The 18950-nt window shown below is 45.7% G+C and overlaps 1 protein-coding gene across 1 annotated transcript in view; it reads right to left on the minus strand.

Annotated features, from left to right (window-relative positions):
* GABBR2 (gamma-aminobutyric acid (GABA) B receptor, 2) overlaps positions 1 to 18950 on the minus strand; it is a 424424-nt gene that overhangs the window by 115211 nt on the left and 290263 nt on the right. Inside the window, exon 8 of the mRNA XM_011939489.1 lies at positions 1768 to 1828. Within this exon, the coding sequence (XP_011794879.1) occupies positions 1768 to 1828 (61 nt within the window). The remainder of the gene's footprint in view (positions 1 to 1767; positions 1829 to 18950) is intronic.

Below are 18950 nucleotides of genomic sequence, written 5' to 3' on the forward strand. Positions count from 1 at the left end.
TTTGTGCACGCCAGAGAGCTGACATGCGTTTCAATGACCTGCCACAGAAAGACGAATGGGTAAATCTACAAGATTGCATTACAGTGTGATAGCACGGAAGAACATCTCTCCTGATTGATCTGAATCCTCGTGGGATTTGTCTGAATTAATCTGAATAACTCACTTTAACTTCTTGCTTTCCCCTGGATGACACTGGGATCTGCTCAAAGTGAGTGGGCACAGCAGGCCCCACTCTTGTTTCGGGGTTTTCCAGAAACGCTTGGCTGCTGAAGAACACTGTATTGAAGACAGGTTCATCTAGTCATTTTGGCTCATCACCCCGCTAATGGCTGCACTGGTCTGCCTCAAGGAACGCCCAGCCCCGTTCCTCAAGGATGCTCCTCACATGGCCCCTGTCTTCACCTCCGTTTCTTCCTCATCACACAAAGAAATTGGTCTGGATGGTTTCTGAGGCCCTTCTGACAGCAACAGGAAGTTCAACACATGACCCAGTTTCTTCAAAAAATAAACGGCCTATAAAAAGCAGGGGGTTATAATAGATGAAAAGAGACTAAAGAGATACTTCAAGCAGATGCAATGGGTGGAATTTGTGTGGATTTTCCAACAAATCATCTGTGAAGACACCTTTGAGATGATCAGAGGATCCACACAGACTGGGAAATTAAAAGATATTAAAAATTGTTTAATGTTTTAGGTGTGATAATAGTACTGTGATTATATTATAAAAAGTCCTTATCCAGAAGAAATGCATACTGAAGTATTTATAGAATGAGATGAGATCATGTCTAGGAGCTGCTTTAAAACACTACAGCAAAAAAGGGGGGATGGGGTGAGTAAAGATGAAAGAAATTGGCAAAATGTCGATAATGATTGAAACTGGGTATTGGGCACATGCGGGTTCATTATGCTGTTCTCTCTACGTTAGAGTCTGTTTGAACATTTATAAAATCAAAACCAAAAACAGCTGGGTGCACTGTTGCATGTCTGTGGTCCCAGCTACTTAGGAGGCTGAGGTGGGAGGACTGCTCGGGCCCAGGAGTTCGAGGCTGCAGTATGCTATGAACGCATCTGTGGACAGCCACTGCATTCCAGCCAGGGCAACATAATGAGACACTTTCTCTACAAAAAACACCAAAAACCCCACATCAATGCAAACATCCTCAGAATACTAACTTAACCCCCACCACTCATAATCTCATAAGCTTTTTAGAGTCATGCAGGAAGACAGAATAGACCAGAGAAGTACAGTTATCCAGGGATCCATGGGGGATTGGCTCCAGGATACCTTGAGGATACCAAAATCCCCTGACGACCAAGTCCCTGATATAAAATGGGGTCGTATTTGCCTATAAGCTACACACATCCTCCCATATACTTTAAATCATCTCTAGATTTCTTACAATGCCTAATACAATGTAAATAGTTGTTATACTCTATCGCTTAGGGAATAACGACAAGAAAAAACAGTCTGTCCATGTTTGGTACAGATGCAATCATCTATTTTTTTCCTGAATATTTTCAGTCTTCAGTTGGCTGAATCAACAGACGTAGAACCCATGGAGATGGAGGGCTGACCATGGTGCGGCTGAGAAAAAATATTCCAAATAGGTTGAAACGAATGTTTTCAGATAAGTGTTTTCAATTGGCTCTGCCTTCTTTTATCTGGAACATCACACTTGCATTCCTTTTGATGTATTATATTGCATAAAACAACATCCCTGAATCTAAATTTTATCAGCTAGAAAGAATAAGCATCAAAATGCCTACCTTGAAATTGAGTAAATTTAATGGTTCCCATTCTCTCCCCGTTCCGGAACACAACTTGACCCTAAAAACAAAACAAAACAAAACAAAACAAACAAGAATAAAAGAGAAATGCCACATTAGCCCGAACGCCACTGATCTCACAGCAATTCATTAACTGTACAATGCGATTATTAATACTGGAGGAAAAACAGATTCCTGCTGGACCACAGATGAAAATCAAACTAATTGTTTTTAAATTGGTTGTGACTTTATCTGGTTAATTTGAGGAGCACAAAATCAATAATGGAACTAACACATATGAATTGAAGCCAAGATAAGCATCATCATGATCACCACGACTATTTATTAAACACTCACGTGTCCTATGCTATAATGGGGATGGAGTCTTCTGGGGTGCTGGAAGGATGACGGCAAAGGTGGGGCCCGGCCCTGACTCTGCTCCCTGTGCCCCACCCATAAAGATGTGGGGTGTTGCTGAGTCTGTTTGGCTTGAGGACCAGAAGGGTGCTAGAGGTCTGCTGGTATTTCTTATTACGAACGGAGAATGTTTTTCTAAGTTTTTCCTGAATGGTGACGTCAGTCCCAATTATAACTGAGCTATGGTGCCGCAAAAAACTAAGCTTCTTGAGCCAGCAAGACCTGACTAGTGTCACAGGCAGCTGAGCGCCCCTCATTAGGGACCTTGGGGACTAAACATAGCATCATCTTCTGCATCTGTCCTGCTGGCTTCCAAATGCTTGGCTAAATAAACCAGGAATTTAGAGATGGAATGGCATCTCTTCTTTCCGATGTATATCCCACCTAAAATTCTACAACCACATGAAGAAATTGACACACACTCTATCACTGAGTCTTGATGCCAAACGTAAGTGATGAGGGGATGACCCCCATTTTGCAGATCAAGCAACTGAAACTGAGAGAGGTTATGGACTTCACACAAGGTCATTGTTTAAGCGAGGCTGCTGGGATTCAAATGCAGGTTTAATTTTAAAGTCCATGCTACTTCACTGCAGCATGTTGCTCTTGATCCAGAAGTAAGTTTCTTCCTGTCTTTCCATTATTGTGAAATTAGGAAAAGAAATGGTTTTAAAGGTAACCTGCTTTTCTCTCACCGTTATGCTTTTGTGTCATCAGGCAACAGCACAGACAATACTCTGGGTCCCACTGAAGTCTTGGGAGAAAACCCCAGGAAGCATTTTTCCTTAGGCAGAAACCTAAAGACTGAAGCCCTGCAGCTTCCAGAATAAAGGGGGATCACTCAACCTGATCCCAGAACGAGAAACACCTTCAAAGGCCACTTGGACACCTTTTCGAAACCCTGAAGACAGCTGTGAGTAGTATCAGTTTGAAACCAATGCCCACCGAATTCTATATTCAGGGGAAGGTAAGCAACTCCCTGGAGTGTGAAAACACTTCAGCCGAGGTGAGACAGGAGCTGTGATTTTATTTCTAGGGACAACTGAAAATCACAAAACACCTTCTAAAAGGATTACTTTTATGTAAATGGACCACTTTGCCTGAGTGGGGAAGACTGTCCACAAAGAGAATGTTTTTTTGTCTGACAGGATGGAGATCTAATTTACCAATCTTCTGCCAAGCTTTGAAGAATTCCACAGGCGTCTAGATTTAAAATGTGCACAAATTCTGCAGACTCTTTCTTAGCGAAATTACAAAGTGTATGGAATGGTATTCAAAGCTTCCATGGAATGATACGGGAGTGGGGGGGAGAAGAGCCTCCCTTTACTTTGTGAACAAAACAAATCTTTGAAGTAAGATCTGTCACATTTCATTTTACTAAAAATAACTTTTTTGCTAACAGGAACTCCTCCCATCTCCTTGATTTCTCCTTAATTTCTCAGGGGGTACAGTGGAAGTAGGCCAGCGGCTGTGTCTCACAAACTGGGTTCAGTCCTCTCTCAGGCAAGTTCCAGAACATCTCTAAATTATGGATCAAGCACAGGTCCTGGTATAGGACAGGTGCTCAGCAAATGGCAGTGGTAATTTTTATTTAAACATGTTTAATAGCAGGGAGCTGAAATCAAAAGATGTTAAGCACCAGAGAGCTTTCCAGTCCTTGGGAAGTGAGTTTCAACCCTCACGTGATTTCAACTGGCAAAGTGGAAACCACTGGGCCCCCAGCCACGATGTCTTCACCTCCCAGAATCATCAGCTCCCAAATGACTGACTTCCCAAACAACACGAGCCACTGTGTGTTCTGCCTACCGATGAGAGAAAGTAGAGGGCTTCTGTGACTGGGGTGACCAAGTGCTGATGGAGACACGGACGTGTAACTGGCTATGTTGAGGGTCTGCATCAGGGTTACCATGGCATCTGTTGGGTTTCACTGGCAAAACCATCCCTGCTACCCTAAGTATCGTCAACTGGATAGGGGACCACTGCGCCAGCCAAGGCAGCCTTGACAAGACCGGGTATCAGGGAGGCCACAGGCCAGTCAGGTGGTTCTCAAGAAATTCTACCCAATAGGTGTCCTCCATATTAAAAGGTGGTCAATTTACAACATTCCAAAAATATTTACCTACTGCTTACCGAATACCCTTCTAGGGACTGATGCCTGCCCTTGGAGAGCTTTTTATTTGATTAGGAGGGATAGCAGAAACAAGCCCACCAATGCTTAAGAAATTTCAGTTAGTGATGAATGCTATGAGGAAGATCAAAAGGGTGATGGGAGAGGGAAGTCATTTTTTTATTTTTTATTTTTTTGAGGCAAGGTCTCGCTCTGTCACCCAGGCTGGAGTGCAGTTGTGCAATCTTGGCTTACTGCAGCCACCACCTCCTGGGCTCAGGCGACCCTCCTGCCTCAGCTTGGGATTACAGGTACACACATCATTACACCCAGGTAATTTACTAAGGGAGCTGATTTAGTTGGGTAGTTAGGGAAGACTCTGCTCAAGACGTTATATGAGAGCTGAGACCTATCTGGAAAGAAGGAAATATTCCAGCCAGAGGGAAAAGCCAGGGAAAAGACCCTCAGGTGGGGAAGAGATTGGAATATTCAAGGAACAGAAAGGGCCAGCATGGCCGGAGTGCAGTGAGGGAGGCAGGGTGGTGGCAGATGCACAGGTGGACAGGGGCCAGGTCACATTCTACCCAGAGACCATGACGAAGTGTCTGGACATGACTCTACGTGCAATGAACAGCCATGAGGGTGGGGTGGTAGAGAATGGATGGTAGTGTGGCAAACGTGGAAGGAGAGACTCTGGAGGCTCTGGCTCAGTAATCCAGGTGTGGGAGGATGGTGGCTTCGGCGAGAGTGATGGCCAGACTCTGTCCCTCCCCAGTTCAGAGTGCGTGGTGAATGTGACTGAGCACTGAGCCCAGAGCAGTGCCTGTCTTCCATTCCATTCCTCTTATTCTGTGTGGTGGATGCCAGGGGTGTGCCCAGATACCCCGCTCAGGATGGAGGCCCTCCTCCCCAGCTGCTAGCATCTGGCTGCTGTTGAGATGCCTTGCACCCAGTCAGAGCTATGTTAGTTCAGGTTATGCCCCCTCCCTGGGGGCAGCCTGCAGCTAGCAGTCAGTGTGAAGGGTCATAGATCTAGCCCCGCTGCCTCGATTCAGGGCAGCTGTGAAGGACCATGGGATCCCGAGGTCCTCTGGGATTGGCTGAGCTCATGATTGCCACTGCATCACATTTTGACTTCTCCCGCTGCCCAACACTACTTGGCTTCCTCCCTTCCAGCTTCTATTCCGGAAAACATTTCCTGATAAACTTCCTGTATGCAAATCTTTGTCTTAGAGCCTGTTTCTGGGGTAACCTAGTCTCAGATATCCTGTCATCAAAAGTCGCTGGGGCTGGCTCTTTCTTGCCACCTGAAGGAGCTGAGCAACAGGGCAGGGTGGGAACAGATGCGGCAATGCTGCCACCGTGGGCTGCAGTTCAGCCAGGCGAGCCAGGCCAGCTTCAGTTCCTAACATCCCAGCTTGAGAGCTGGGATTTTTTTTTTTTTTTTGGTTTCCCTCCCACAAAGGTTGCACTTCTCCCAGCACATGTAGTCTTTATGTAGAGATAAATGTCATGACTCTCCTTACGCTTTTGTCTTGTGCAATTCCAGGGTTGTAACTGAGAATCATCACGTTCATTTGAGACCAGTCCAGGTGATGAGTTTAATTCTAAGGCAAGGGAGTTTGGTAACTCTGGCCAGGGTGGGGGCTGATAATTGTCTGGTGGCTCACAGTTCACACTCACTCTACTACACTCTCCTCTGTGTGGCAGGGACTGGAAGTCCTGAAACCACATTTCCCAGAATCCCCTGCCAGCTGGTTTCCATTTAGGGTGTGCTGATGAGAAGCGGTCATGGGAGATTAGAAAGAATGTAAGCATGCATGAGGGAAAAGCTTTTTTTTTTTTTTTTCTTCCTTGCTCTGGTTGTAGCAAGGGGAGCTACGAGTGACTGCAGGTGTCTGTAGGGCCCAGCAGCTTCTGATTCCTGAACCATCGGGGTGTGGAAGCCCCTGGCTGCATGCTCAGTGGCCAGAGATAGGGCATCAAAAGTAGCAGAAATAGCAGCAGCAGGAGCCTCGGAGGCCTGTGTACCTGGGCTTTCCCTCCATCATTATTATCTGCTCTGTGGTCATTTTTATAAATTCCTCGGAGGTAAGATCCATTATCAATCAGCATTCAATCAAGAAAACAAAAATCACTTCAGGCATTTCAGGGGCAATGGCAACATTATTTTCCTTTTCCTTCTTCCTGCCTGAGGGGCATGGCAATTTTCCGGAGGACTGTGTCTGGGACAACGGGCTCTACCTGTTTTCCTCTACCATCCCTTCCAACAAAGTTGTAACCAGTTCCCTGTATGAAATCTCCTTCTGAAATGCCTGAAGTGGTTTGTGTTTTCTTCACTGGATGCTAATTGACAATGGATTCTAACTTCCAAGGAGTTTGTAAGAATGACCACAGAGCAGATTTGGAATACAAATAAAATCACGGAGGGAAAGTTCCAAGTAGATAACTTATAAGGATTTTTTTTCCCCTGAAAGAGATGTTGCTAATGTCAAAGAAAGCAGTCTGTTTCATAAAAGTCAATCCAAACTAATAGTTCAGGTTTAATTGGGAGCCATAAAGCTGCATTTTCTTCTTCAGCAAAATCTTCAGAATGTATAGGGTAACTTATGGACAAAAACCTAAGTTTTGGCGTTTGCCAACAAGAGTAAATGTTGCTATCTATGTGAGCTTGGATGCTCATTGAGCATTTCTGAGCATCAATTCTTCTACTTGAAAAATAGTAAGAACAATACAAATGTCTCAGGGTTGTTTCTGAGAATTAAAGAAGATGATTATGAAATGAGAATAGCCAGGGATGGTGCACAGCAAGGGGTAACTTATCGTAAAGGGTAACTGTTATTGTAACGCCTTGAGTTAGCAAAATCTCATTTTTTTTTGGTTTTGAGACAGGGTATTGCTCTGTTGCCCAGGCAAGAGAGTAGTGGTACAATCATAGCTCAATGAAATCTCCAGCTACTGGATTTTGCACCTGGCTGCAAAATCCCTTCTGACGTCAGTTCAGAATCCCCAGAAAAGTTAGTGGGGAGTAAAATGGACACTAAGGATTCCAGAAGCCAGTAGGGTTTAACAGTCTCCTCTTAGAAAAACTAATTCTCTGTTTTCATTGTTCATCTTTAATACTTAACTACTAAGCATGAGTAAAATTCACTCCAACAAGTTTATGAGTCTTATAGGTTAAGCCCTTTGTTGGGGTCTCTTTTTTTTCCTTCTTTAATTTCACAGTGGAAGGCAGAGATACTCTCCCTGGGAACATGATCTGGTGTAGGGTCAGAGAGGCAAGAAGGGTAGCTTTCATGCTTCAGCCAGTATTATAGGCAACACCTGGGCAGGGGCCTGACGCTACTTTGAGTGAAGACTCGCTGGGCTCAGCCGCCTAATATTCTGGAGCCCTGGGCCCACTGAGGGACAGTCTGTGCAGATCACAGTGCACTTAGGGAAGGGTTTTCTTCTTGAATATGACTCTAGACTGCACTCTTATCTCTGGGCTGTCAAGTTTGCCTTTGGGAGGTGTGAGCATGCATCCTCATTGAGGATTTGACTTGTGCTGTGAGAAATAAGATCTATCCTGACACATCACACTGGCAGGAAAATGTTTAAGTTAATGGAAGTTGAAGGGTGTTAGGGCTCTGAAAACAATACTCCAAAACGAAGGCCTCAGAAGTCTCCTCAGAAGCCAAAGTTTTTCTCTGACCTTCTCCTGGCCTCCTGTCTCTCAGTCCCTTGCTCCTCTGGGGCCAATCACAGAAACTCCAATCACTCTTCCCTAAAGCGGGTCGGAGAAATCAGGACCCCTTTTCCCCAAAACTAGCCATAACAAGTAAAAATATTACTCCAGCATTCCCTCCAAGTTTCTGTGTAAAAACTGGCTATGAAGAAATTATGTGACTTACTTTATTTGACTGTAGGTCATAAGATCCCCATTCCAGAGAGAGCCCTGTGCTTCCAGAAGGAAGCAATGCATGCTCAGAGAGGTCAAGAAGAATCTAGACAGACCAGCCTTGCTGGTTTCCCCACTCAGTCTATCAGTATTGGATCATAGGCTTTTAGTCCAATCACGTTTCTACACGGTTGTCTAGACTTTATTGAACCTAAGCATAAAAATGGACAATTTCCCCTGTATCTCTGGGTCTTCCTTCTGAAGGCTCCCATGTATATACATTAAGTAAATGTGAATGCCTTTTCTCTAATTGGAAGTTGATTTTCCAGTGAACCTTTCAGAGAACCAAGGAAAAAAGCTCTCCTTAGGCCCCTACAAAGACCATGGGGGACCCTGGTAAGTTCTGTTGGAGGGGGCAGCACATCAATGTCTGTGTGGGGGTCCAAGCCCATCGTGGACTGTTCTGCTGCCAGCCCTCCTCCCAGGACAGGACTGGTGTCAAAGAAACAATGTAGACTTTGAGAAAACACTGGGGTTAAATTGCTTCTGAGGTGTTGCAAAAAGGGTGGAGATCTGCATGATGCAGGTTTGAAGGAGAAGATGCCCTGTTTCCACAGGGATGGCAGGATGTGAAAGAGAGACAGACAATAATTGAGTATATCCACCCACATGTTCTGTAAAGATTAAAAAATATTCTTTTTTCTTTTTCTGTATGTCCCCTTGAGCTATAGGAGAGGCCATGTTTTGCACACAATTTAAAATATTTTCTTACACCAAAAATTCTTTTGTTAGACCAAAGCATTCAGGAATGTTTGATGCACTCATAGAGCCTAGAGCAGCAGGTTTGCAGGGAACTGAGAGAAGGAGCAGAATGGGAGGTGGGGTCTGTCCCACTGCCAGCCTTCGGTGGATGGGAAATAAGGATGCAGGGGCATCTTTCTGAGGGACCATAATCAGACGGCTCAGAGGGTACAAGTAGTGACCCTCCACAAAGCATGTGGTGGCCTAAGGTGGGGCTGTGTGCACTGGAGGGAAGCAGGGACCCAGAGAAGATAGCTGGGTGGATGGCCCAGTAAGGGTGGAGCAACTCCCCCTCTTTCCTTCCCCTTATTATAAGAAGAGAGTCAGGCTTATTTAGAACAACAAAATATCAGGCATAAATGAATGTGTAAGAAGTATAGGAAAAGTGAAGTAAATTTTAATACAGACATATGATGAAATATTAGGATACATGCATTCAATCAGCAAGTCCTGTGGGCAGCAATGATGTGCCAGACAGGCGCCAGATCAAACACTGAGCAAAATCAACATGATCCTAGATTGCATGAAGTGTAGGGTCTGGTGGAAGACAGAGACATTAAGCAATAAACACACAGATAAATAGAGAATTACAAACTGTGATCAGTGACGTTAAAGGAAAAGAACAGGGCGCCAAGAGAGAAAACTACAGGAAGACTCTAATTTAGACTGGGGGCCAAGGAGGGCCTTTCCGGGAAGGTGGCATTTGCACTGAAACCTGAAGGAGCTAGCTGAGCCAAGAGCAAAGGGGAGATCATCCTGGAAACAGGAAATTGCAAGTGCAAAGGTCCTGAGGCAGGAAAGAGATTGGCAAATCCGAGGACCTGAAACAGTGCCAATAAAGCTGTAAGTGGTCATTGAAGAGGAGCTGAGCAAGAAATGTGATTGGCAAGGTGGACAGGTGCAAGGCCATGCAGAACCTTACCAGCCATGCCAAGGATGCTGAGCTTCATTTTGAATGCAAGAGGAGCCACTGAAGGGTTTTAATGAGGGGGTGATTTGACCTAAGTCCTATAGACTTAAGCATTATATTACAAAAGTTACCAAAGGTTGGAACAAGTGATATTCCAATTGTGCCAGTCACTGGCTAGCTGTTCAACAAATTCATTTCCTTTTCCTCCTAGGCACATGGCCAGACTAGGTTTTCCAGACTTCCTGATGGTTGGGTACGGCCATGTGACAGTCCTACCAATGGAATGTAGATGGGAGTGACATGGTACTCCAGGCCTGGCCCATGAAAACCTCTCACAAGATCCTGATCCTTCACGCTTCCCCGTTTCCCCCACTGTGAACCAGATTGATACGATCTATCAGAGAACCCTGAGGCCTAAGGAACAGTGAGGACGTGAGATAGAGGGGCCTGGGCCCACGAATGATTATGTGGAAAGGCTGTCTAATGACCAGAAGGACCCACTTTGGACTTTGTATAAGAGATAAATAAAATTTTACTGTGTTAGTCCACCAAGAATCTCAGATAACGTGGTTACGGCAGCTAGTGCTATTTATCCTAACCAATACAACAATGAATTTAAAAAGTAAAAAAAAAAAAAATAAAAGGATACAAATTGTATATACAGTATACTCACAATTATGTAAAAATTACCCCCACAAAGTAAAAATGTTAACACTGGTTGGTCCCGGGGAGTGTGATTATGGCTTTTTCGTTTTGCTTTTTAATACTTAACCTATATTCTATAATAAATGGGTATTATTTTAATAACAAGAAAACTTTATTAAAAACTTTTTTTAAAAGATGTTACAAGGAGGCACATTTTACAGGCAAAAATAGCAACATCATCAGCAATAAATTAATACTCCCTCTTGAAATAGATTAATTTTTTTACTATTTTACTAATAATTTTACTGATTAATTTATTTAGTTTTATCTGTGTAAACATAAGCCTGTTTCCCCCTCAAAGTTGAATAACAAACAGAGCAATGAACAAGGAGTCAGAAGACAGATTCAGGCTGAACTTGGCCATTTTCTGGGAAGGGAAGCTGGGGCAAATGTCTTTTCATCTCTGTGCTCAGGCTTCCCTCTACAAAACGTGCAGAGATGATATTGTGCAAGCTACTTTTAGCTTTGCTGAAACATTTGTGTATATTAAGAATTTTTCCCCCTGGGGTTCTCCTTTATTAATAGATTTTCAACACCACCCTCAATGGAATGAGGTATGTATGATTATTCCCATTTTACAGATGAGGAAACTGGAAACTGAGAGCCTGAGAGGTCAGGATTTTGCCTAGGGTCACATAATGAGTAGGCAAAAGGACTGGGACTCACCTCAGTTGTGTCAACTTCAAGCTCATGCTTCTAACAACAGGCCATCCTCCCTCCTCTTTGCAAGAAGGAGTCATTGATCAGAAAAAGAGCTCTCAGCAGGGGACTGGAGTAAGTACCATGTGACCTTGGGCTAGGGGGATGGTGCATGGGTATAGCAGGAGTAGGCAGAGGAGGAGGAAAGATAGGTAGTCAGGAATGTGTTGGTAAATGTTTAACAGCTGGCTCTTTGGGGAGAAAAAAAAAAGAGCTCTGATTTGTAGTGTTTGCCAATTTCCATGGTGTAAATACACCCACCATGGTGGATTTCAAGCTATCAATGATTTAACAGCTGGCTCACAAATTCCTGATAATTTAACAACTGGTTCTCAGCTCTCTCTAGAGCCTGCAGGAGCTGGCTCCAGCACACCCGTAACCAAGCCAGTCCATCTGGCTTCCAAATTAAGATTGTGAATGCAAAATACCCTGTTTTTACCTGCACAACTGGGTGAGAATCTCTTCCCTAAAACAGGCGAGGAGGCTACAAATCAGAATGGGACTAGCTGGACAGAAGGGGTTTGTGCCGAGTATTTCTCAGCTCCCAAACCTGCCTTCTCTATCCTGCTCTGTGATGCTGGGGCCGGGGCTCCACAAGCCACATCTCCCAGACTCCGTCCTATTAGCTTCCACCAACAGGAGGCTCTGAGGTAGAGTGGAAGGGGACGATGGGAGTCCCTGCTCTCCTATTCTGTCAGGCAGGGTCCTGCCTCCAGCTTCTTTCTGTACTTTCAGCACCAGCCCTGCTATGCCCCTTTGAGGGGCCATCAGACATCGGGCAGACATGCCCCTCTTCAGACAACAGAATACTAGCTGTGCAGGGCTTCTCTGAGCTCCTGGGTTCTGAAAAGCTCATCTCTGTCCTTTCATTTTCCTAGCCCTACGGGCAGTTTCTTTCTACAGCTGGTATCCCTTGACTGCCTCAGTGCTCCTTCTGTATTCCTTCCTCCTCCCATCACCTATTAAACAATTCCTTGTATTAAATCCCCTCTGTTTGTTTGAAATGCCTAGCGTGGCTTCTGTTTTTCAGACTGGACTCCTCCTCTCCATCTACCATGTGGTCTCAGGACTTGGTCCTCCAGGCACAAGCCTCCTATGTCAGGTCCCAATTAAAGTGGCCTCCCCTGTTCATGTCCTCTTGGGCACTGGCAATGCTCCCTGCTCCTTCTTCCACACCCTGAACTGAATATGGTAATTGCCTCCTGCTGGATGAAGCTTCTGAGGGCAGGAAAGTGTTCTTTACTCTTCAAGGGCTGGGAAGAAGCAGGATGCAGGACTATGTGTTAAGTTGCATTCAGCTGAATTGAGTTGAACAGACTGGGTTCCCCAGCGTTGGTGGGCCATGGAGCAGGATCTCTCAGGAAGATCCACGAAGGAGAGAGAAGGGACACCGGCCAAGAGCATTTGCTCAGTTAGCTCCCCAGGGTAAGAGGACTGAGAGACATGCAGAATGGCCCAAGGTGGAGGAATGGCTTGTCACAGAGGCCTGAAGGTGATCACAGGTTGGGAGACCAAGATGTCCTGGAGGCTGCTGGGCCCTGGGGACCTGCATTCCATGGGCCGAATGATGTTGGCTAAGACTATTTCTTTACAATTAAACCAGAAAGGGCTTGGGGCTTATAGTGGGTAGTTCAGGGTTCTAGTCCCAGTTCTGTCCCCAACTCCATGTGTGTTCATAATTGTGTTCCTTCCCCTCTCCGGGCCTCAGTTTCCTCACTGATAAAATGAGGGGGCAACAGGCCACATACTATGTTTGAGTGCCTGCTCTGGGACACAGCATGCTAGACCCTGCAGTGTTACAGTGACTAAGCCAAAATCATTGTCTTCTAGAAGCTCCCAGTCTAACAGAGATGACAGAATTTTTTTTTTTTTTTTGTAAGACTATTAGAAGGTAATGTGAGTTGCTAGGAGAGAATGGGTACAGAGGGCTGGGAGCACAGAGGAAGGGCACCTCTCTTTGAGGGGGTGACTTAGGGGTGCAGAGAAGAATGACCATGTTGTGCAGGCAAAGAGGATGGGAGAGGAAATGTTCCAGGCAGAGGGAACAGTGCATATGCAAAGCCTAGAGGCGAGAGACAGTATGGCTCTTTGGAGGACTAGAAAGGAGGGTGATGTTGCTGTGGGTGGTGTGCACGGTAGGGCAGCTGGTGGGAGGCAGGGAATGTGGGAGCTGCATCAGGCAGGGCTTTGGACCTTATGCCCCAAATGAGGGGCCACAAAAGGGGTGTCAGTCGGGAGGTAGCAGGTCCAATGAGCTCTTTCCCTTTTGTGGAAAATGGATGGGCATGGGGGAAGGACTGGAAGCAAGGCAGCCAGTGAGAAGCTGTGGAATCCATGGGAGAGGAGGATGATGTAGATGGAGCAAAGTAGATGATGCATGAGGTGGGAGGGAGGTTGGGTATGGTGGCTCATGCCTGTAATCCCAGCATTTTGGGAGGCCGAGGTGCGAGATCACTTGAGCCTGGAGTTCAAGACCAAGCTAGGCAACACAGCGAGACCCCGTCCCTGAAAAAATAAAAAATTAACCAAGCGCGGTGGCGCACTCCTCTAGTCTCAGCTGCTCAGGGGGCTGAGGTGGGAGGGTTGTTTAAGCCTAGGGGGTCAGGACTGCAAAGAGTCATGATTGTGCCACTGTACTCCATCCTGGATGACAGAGTGAGACCCTGTCTCAAAACAAGCAAACAAAAACCCCCAAAACCCAAAAAACAAAACAACCACAAAATATGTATACATATAAATGGGAAGGAAGTAGACGTGGAATCAACAGGCCAGAAGTGAGGAGTGAATGCAGGGAAGAATGGCTCCCAGCTTTCTGGTTTGGGCAGACAGATGGAGGGTGGTGCCTACACAGCTGGCAGAGGAGAACTGACCAGAGCAGTGACTGGCATCTTTGCCCAGGTTCCTGGGTGGATGGCTGAGCCAAAGGAGCTTTGTAGCTATGGAATCATGCAACACTAAGCTTCTGCCCAGGCTCCTCACCACCCCCATCCACGGTTCCTTCTTTTCTGGTCATCTGCAGATGCAAGCATCCCTACAATTAGAAGTATTTAATTTTTGCTTTACTGTAGGTTCTATTTTTGTTAAATAGATTAGTCTCCACCAGGAAAACCAAATTGCTGACCAGCTGACCTGAAAGTCTGAGAGATGCAATTTGCAATCTGTTGGAATCTTCGCTTTAAGCCAGGGTGGGCTGCAGATTGGCCCGGGCGGGCGGTGGAGCAGGGCTCAAATTAGGCAGCTGGTGCAGCAGCCATACAGGCACCAGGCAAGGGGGCTCAGGCAGGAAGAGAAAAAGATGCAGATCAGAGAAATAGGAAAGGACAAATGGACAAGATTTGGTGACTCAGGGGACAGGTGACTCAGAAAGGGTGGCCTGCTAGGAGGCGGGCCTCCTGGGTTCTCCTCTGGGATCCCCCAGTCACACTGGTTGCAGTGTCTCCTAGGGTTTAAGGAGATAAAGCTGATGTGATCTGAAGCTGGGCCCAGAATTCCTCTTAAAGAGCAGACAATCTTGGTGCCTCCTGGGGGGAAAGAAAGAACCTCCATGTGTTTCTGGGTAGGAAAGACCATAGTTGTCGGGGACGGCCAGCCACTCCGCTGAGAAAATAGGCTGGAGTTCACTTTCCTCCTGAGGACGGGGCCTGGGAGGAGTGGAAGAACTTCTCAAACAAAACTTCAAAGTGCAAACTGTTAGGCAAAGAGGAGTGGGAGGTGGAGACCACCCAAGGGTGACTAGGGAGGGCCCAGGTCAGGGGTTTCTCATGTTTATCTTGATGCTGCTCCAATTACTTTCTCTGAAACAGCCCTGCTCTGCCTGGCCCCCAAATATTCATTGACATCCCCTCACAGGGCCTTGCCAGAGACGACAGTTTTTGTGTCTTGCTGTGTATGAGTGTAGAAATAGAGAAGGAGGCTGCATTTCTTTCACGGATCAACGTGGCTCTGAGTGGAGGAACCCCTGAGGGATCAGGCAGTGGTCCAATTCCCGCGAGAATTCAGCAGAGGCAGGAGCATGAGAGCGCGGGTCCTCCAGGAATTTGGAGAAGTCTTGAGGTTAGCTGTGGGCATCCCTGAACTGAGGGATGGAGCCTCCTGACAATGTTTCCAGGCTCCCAGCAGCTGATTTCAGGTTGTACATAAGATGCTGGCTCAGACAGGAGGCTCTCCAAATCTTGGAGACACTCTCTGGCTTGGAAGGTCTGGTATAGGGCCGGTGGGGGTGGTGATGTGATGAAGGGAAAGGAAAGGCCAAAAGGGTTATTTAACTCTGGTCTCAGAGGAGGGGAGGCCACACGCTCTGCAGGAATGCACTAGCTCCCCCTACCTGGCCCTCCTTGCCCCTCTGGATATGCAAGTCCTCGGGGGGCTCCAGGCAACAGAGGAGCCCCTCCGTTCTTCCATGCCTGGCTCAGCCCCTGCCCATCTGGAGCCTCACCTAACTGGAATGCCAGCCTCAGCTGGCCTCAACTGACTCTCCCGCCGGAGCCGCAGTGGCTGTGCTCATCCCTGCTCCCAGGCTGGTGGGAGGAGCAAAGGCATATGCAGGGCTGAAGAGTGAAGTGCTAGGTTCATGCAAAGAGTCTGTGGCCGGGAATTTACACTTTTTTTGGTTGAGCACTAGCTGTGCATCAGACTAGGCCAGGTACTGGAGATACACCAGTCCCCAAGACTTAGTCCCTCCCCTCAGGAAGCCCACAGTCTAGTGGAGGAGACACACCTATAGATAACTACAGCACAAAGGCACAAGTGCCCTGATTGGCAGAGGGCCTGAGCTGTGGGGAATCTATCCAGCCCAGGCTTACAGAGGGCTTCCTGGAAAGACGGTTTCTCAAAGTGAGCCCAGAAGCGCTAGGGAGTGATCGCCAGGCAAAAGGTAAGGCTGGGGATGGTGAGAGTGTATCAGGAAGAAGGAATCACCTGTGTAAAGGCCTGGAGGTGGGAGAGCAGGCAGAGAGTAGGAAGCAGAAATAGTTCTAGGTTGGGGGGTGGCAGAAGAGAGATAAAGCTCTGGAGGCAGGCAGGGAGCAGGTGAAGAAAGGCCTGCAGCAAAGTCGCACTAACGAAGAATGGAAAGGGGAGACCTCTTGCTTTACCAGATATTAAGGCATACCAGAAAGCCACACTAAGAGGAACAGATGGTTTTGGTTCAAAAACAAACAAGCCAGCAGAAGAGAACAGAACTATGGTTCCTAAACTGGGCCCCGAGGTGCCCTAGGGTACCTGAGTGAACTCACCAGGGGTGTTGTGGCATATTTTAAATTTCCGAGGGAAACAGTGATATTTAACACCAATCACACACCATGTGAACTACTAGCTTGAAGTAATTCATAGTCTCAACATCAGATTGTGCCACATCATTCTGATGACATCACATCTTTGTGAAACTGGGTTTTCAGTGGTTGCTGTGATGAAAAGCAAGTATGTGTAAAAATCAACGAGGAACAGGAAACAATGTGCAATCTTATTCCAAGGCTTCAGAAGCTGTCCAGCTCCCCGTTCCATTAGTAAATAATTGTAGTCACTCAGGAATAAAACGACAACTTTATTTTCTGTTTCAATTTCTGTGCATTACTTTTTCAAATGGCTACTAAGTCGTTAAGATTTAAATATTTATTTAGTTGTTTGGATCTAACCACTTAGAAACTTGTAGTATTTCTTTTGGTTTAGAGAAAAAAATATTGTGTGAAAAAATGCTGTGAAAAAAATTACTGAGACACTAAGGGTGCTTTAAAGTGAAAAAGTTTGGAAACCTGTGGAATAAAGGGTTAATAGATAAGCCCATTTTTGGAAGGAAATTTAATTTCCAAAAACGTGGCACCATAAATCAAAAGAATGTTTAACTGTTTACCAGATGACAGTTGGAAAACTGGTTGACTATATAAAGGAAAGCAAAACTTATGCCTACCAAACTCCATAAACAAGAGCAGATACGTGACCAAGTAAAGGTTTAAATGAGAAAGGTAAAGTTAATGGGAGAAAATGTAGGGGAATATCTTCGAAACCCAGAGGCAGAACTTCTCAAACAAAACTTTCAAAGCACAAACCGTTAGCCCAACAACTGATCAATTTGATTACATCAAAATTGAGCATTTCCTAGAAAAAGGACATCCTGGACAAACAGACAATAGAATGAAAGAAGATTTTTGTAAGGTCTAAAATCAACATGGTCTTAACACCCAGATTATCCCAGGAGCGCCTGAAAATCAACAATATAAAGACAGCAACCCCATCAGAAAAATGGGTGAAGCATCTGAACAAGCAATTTACAGAAGAGAAAAACCAGAAGACAGTAGGCACATGAAAAGATGCTCAATGTCATTAGAAATTAGAGAAAATTAAAGTGATGTTGCTTTGTGCCTAATACATGGCACCACTTAGAAATAGAGAGTATTCTAGGTATTGGTGAAGACAGAGACATAGGGGCCTCAGGCACTTCTGGTGGGATGTCACAGGAGCAGGCATTCAGGACAGCATCTGGCACTACTTAGTCAAATTAAACATCTACATACTCTTTGACCCAGAATTCTACTCCTGGGATACAGCCTAAGAAATTCTCATTAAGGGGACATTTAGAAGGCTGCTCAATGCAGCTGTGTGTGTGTGCGTGTATGTGTGTGTGTCTGTGTGTGATGGAGGTGATCTAGAGAGAATAATAACCAGCAGATTACAGGTAATGGAAGAATGGATATTAAAAGCACACTGCTTAATGAAAGGAAGAAAAAAGAGGATATATATTATATACATAATATATTTACACAAATAAAAATAACAATGTACATTTTGCAAAACCATACACCAAAAAAGGTACAATTAGACAGACATAGGGAATGGCAGTGAGAAATGGGGATGAAAAGGAATGAATGAATGAATGTAACAGAGCCAAGCCTTCCCTGAAGCAGTGATGTTAATTGTCATGAACTGATGACTAAAAGTAACTCAATTCTCTGCACCTGAAGGAGGTTAAACAAAGTAAGATCGAACTTAGACTTTACCTTAAGGGCAGGGGAAATCAACCAGCATACCAACGCTTGGTACACATGTGTTTGTTCATTCAATCAGTCATTTGTGTTCTCACTCTTTCATCACATTTTTGGGATCAGTCTCCTCTGAGCCAGGCACTGTGCTGGGCTCTAGGTATAACAGGCAGAGCAAACGGGCATTCCATGACTCTGGTCCTACTGCAAGGTCAAGTATCTGATCAGTCTCCTCTGGTGTTCAAAGGCTCCAAACCTGGGCAAACCAGGTGGGCCACAGGCCTGGTGGATATTACCACCTTCCCATTTCCTGGTTGACAAAAATGAGGCTCAGACAGGTGAATCACTGAGTCACAAGGTCACAGCTATGACTGTGAGTGGCAGAGCTGGAATCTGAGCTCAGGTCTGCGGAACTCTGAAGCCAGTTACTTCCCCTTCAACCCCAGCAGGGGAGGAGGGAGAAGCACAGTAGTAGTTCTATCCTGGGTAGGCTGAAGGCCTCCTCTGGGTTAGCTTACTCATTCAGGGCAGGTCTGGGAATGCTTCATGTAGGAGGCAGCACTGGAGGATGAGGTTGTCTGCTTTTTCACAATTGTATTCCAGTGCTAAAAATGCACCTAGCATGTAATAGGTGCTCCATAGACAGTTGTAGGTGAATGGATGGACAAATGAATGAAGAAACGGAGAGGA

This window comes from Colobus angolensis, unplaced genomic scaffold (genome assembly GCF_000951035.1).
Source record: "Colobus angolensis palliatus isolate OR3802 unplaced genomic scaffold, Cang.pa_1.0 Scaffold181, whole genome shotgun sequence".
Taxonomy (NCBI): Eukaryota; Metazoa; Chordata; class Mammalia; order Primates; family Cercopithecidae; genus Colobus; species Colobus angolensis.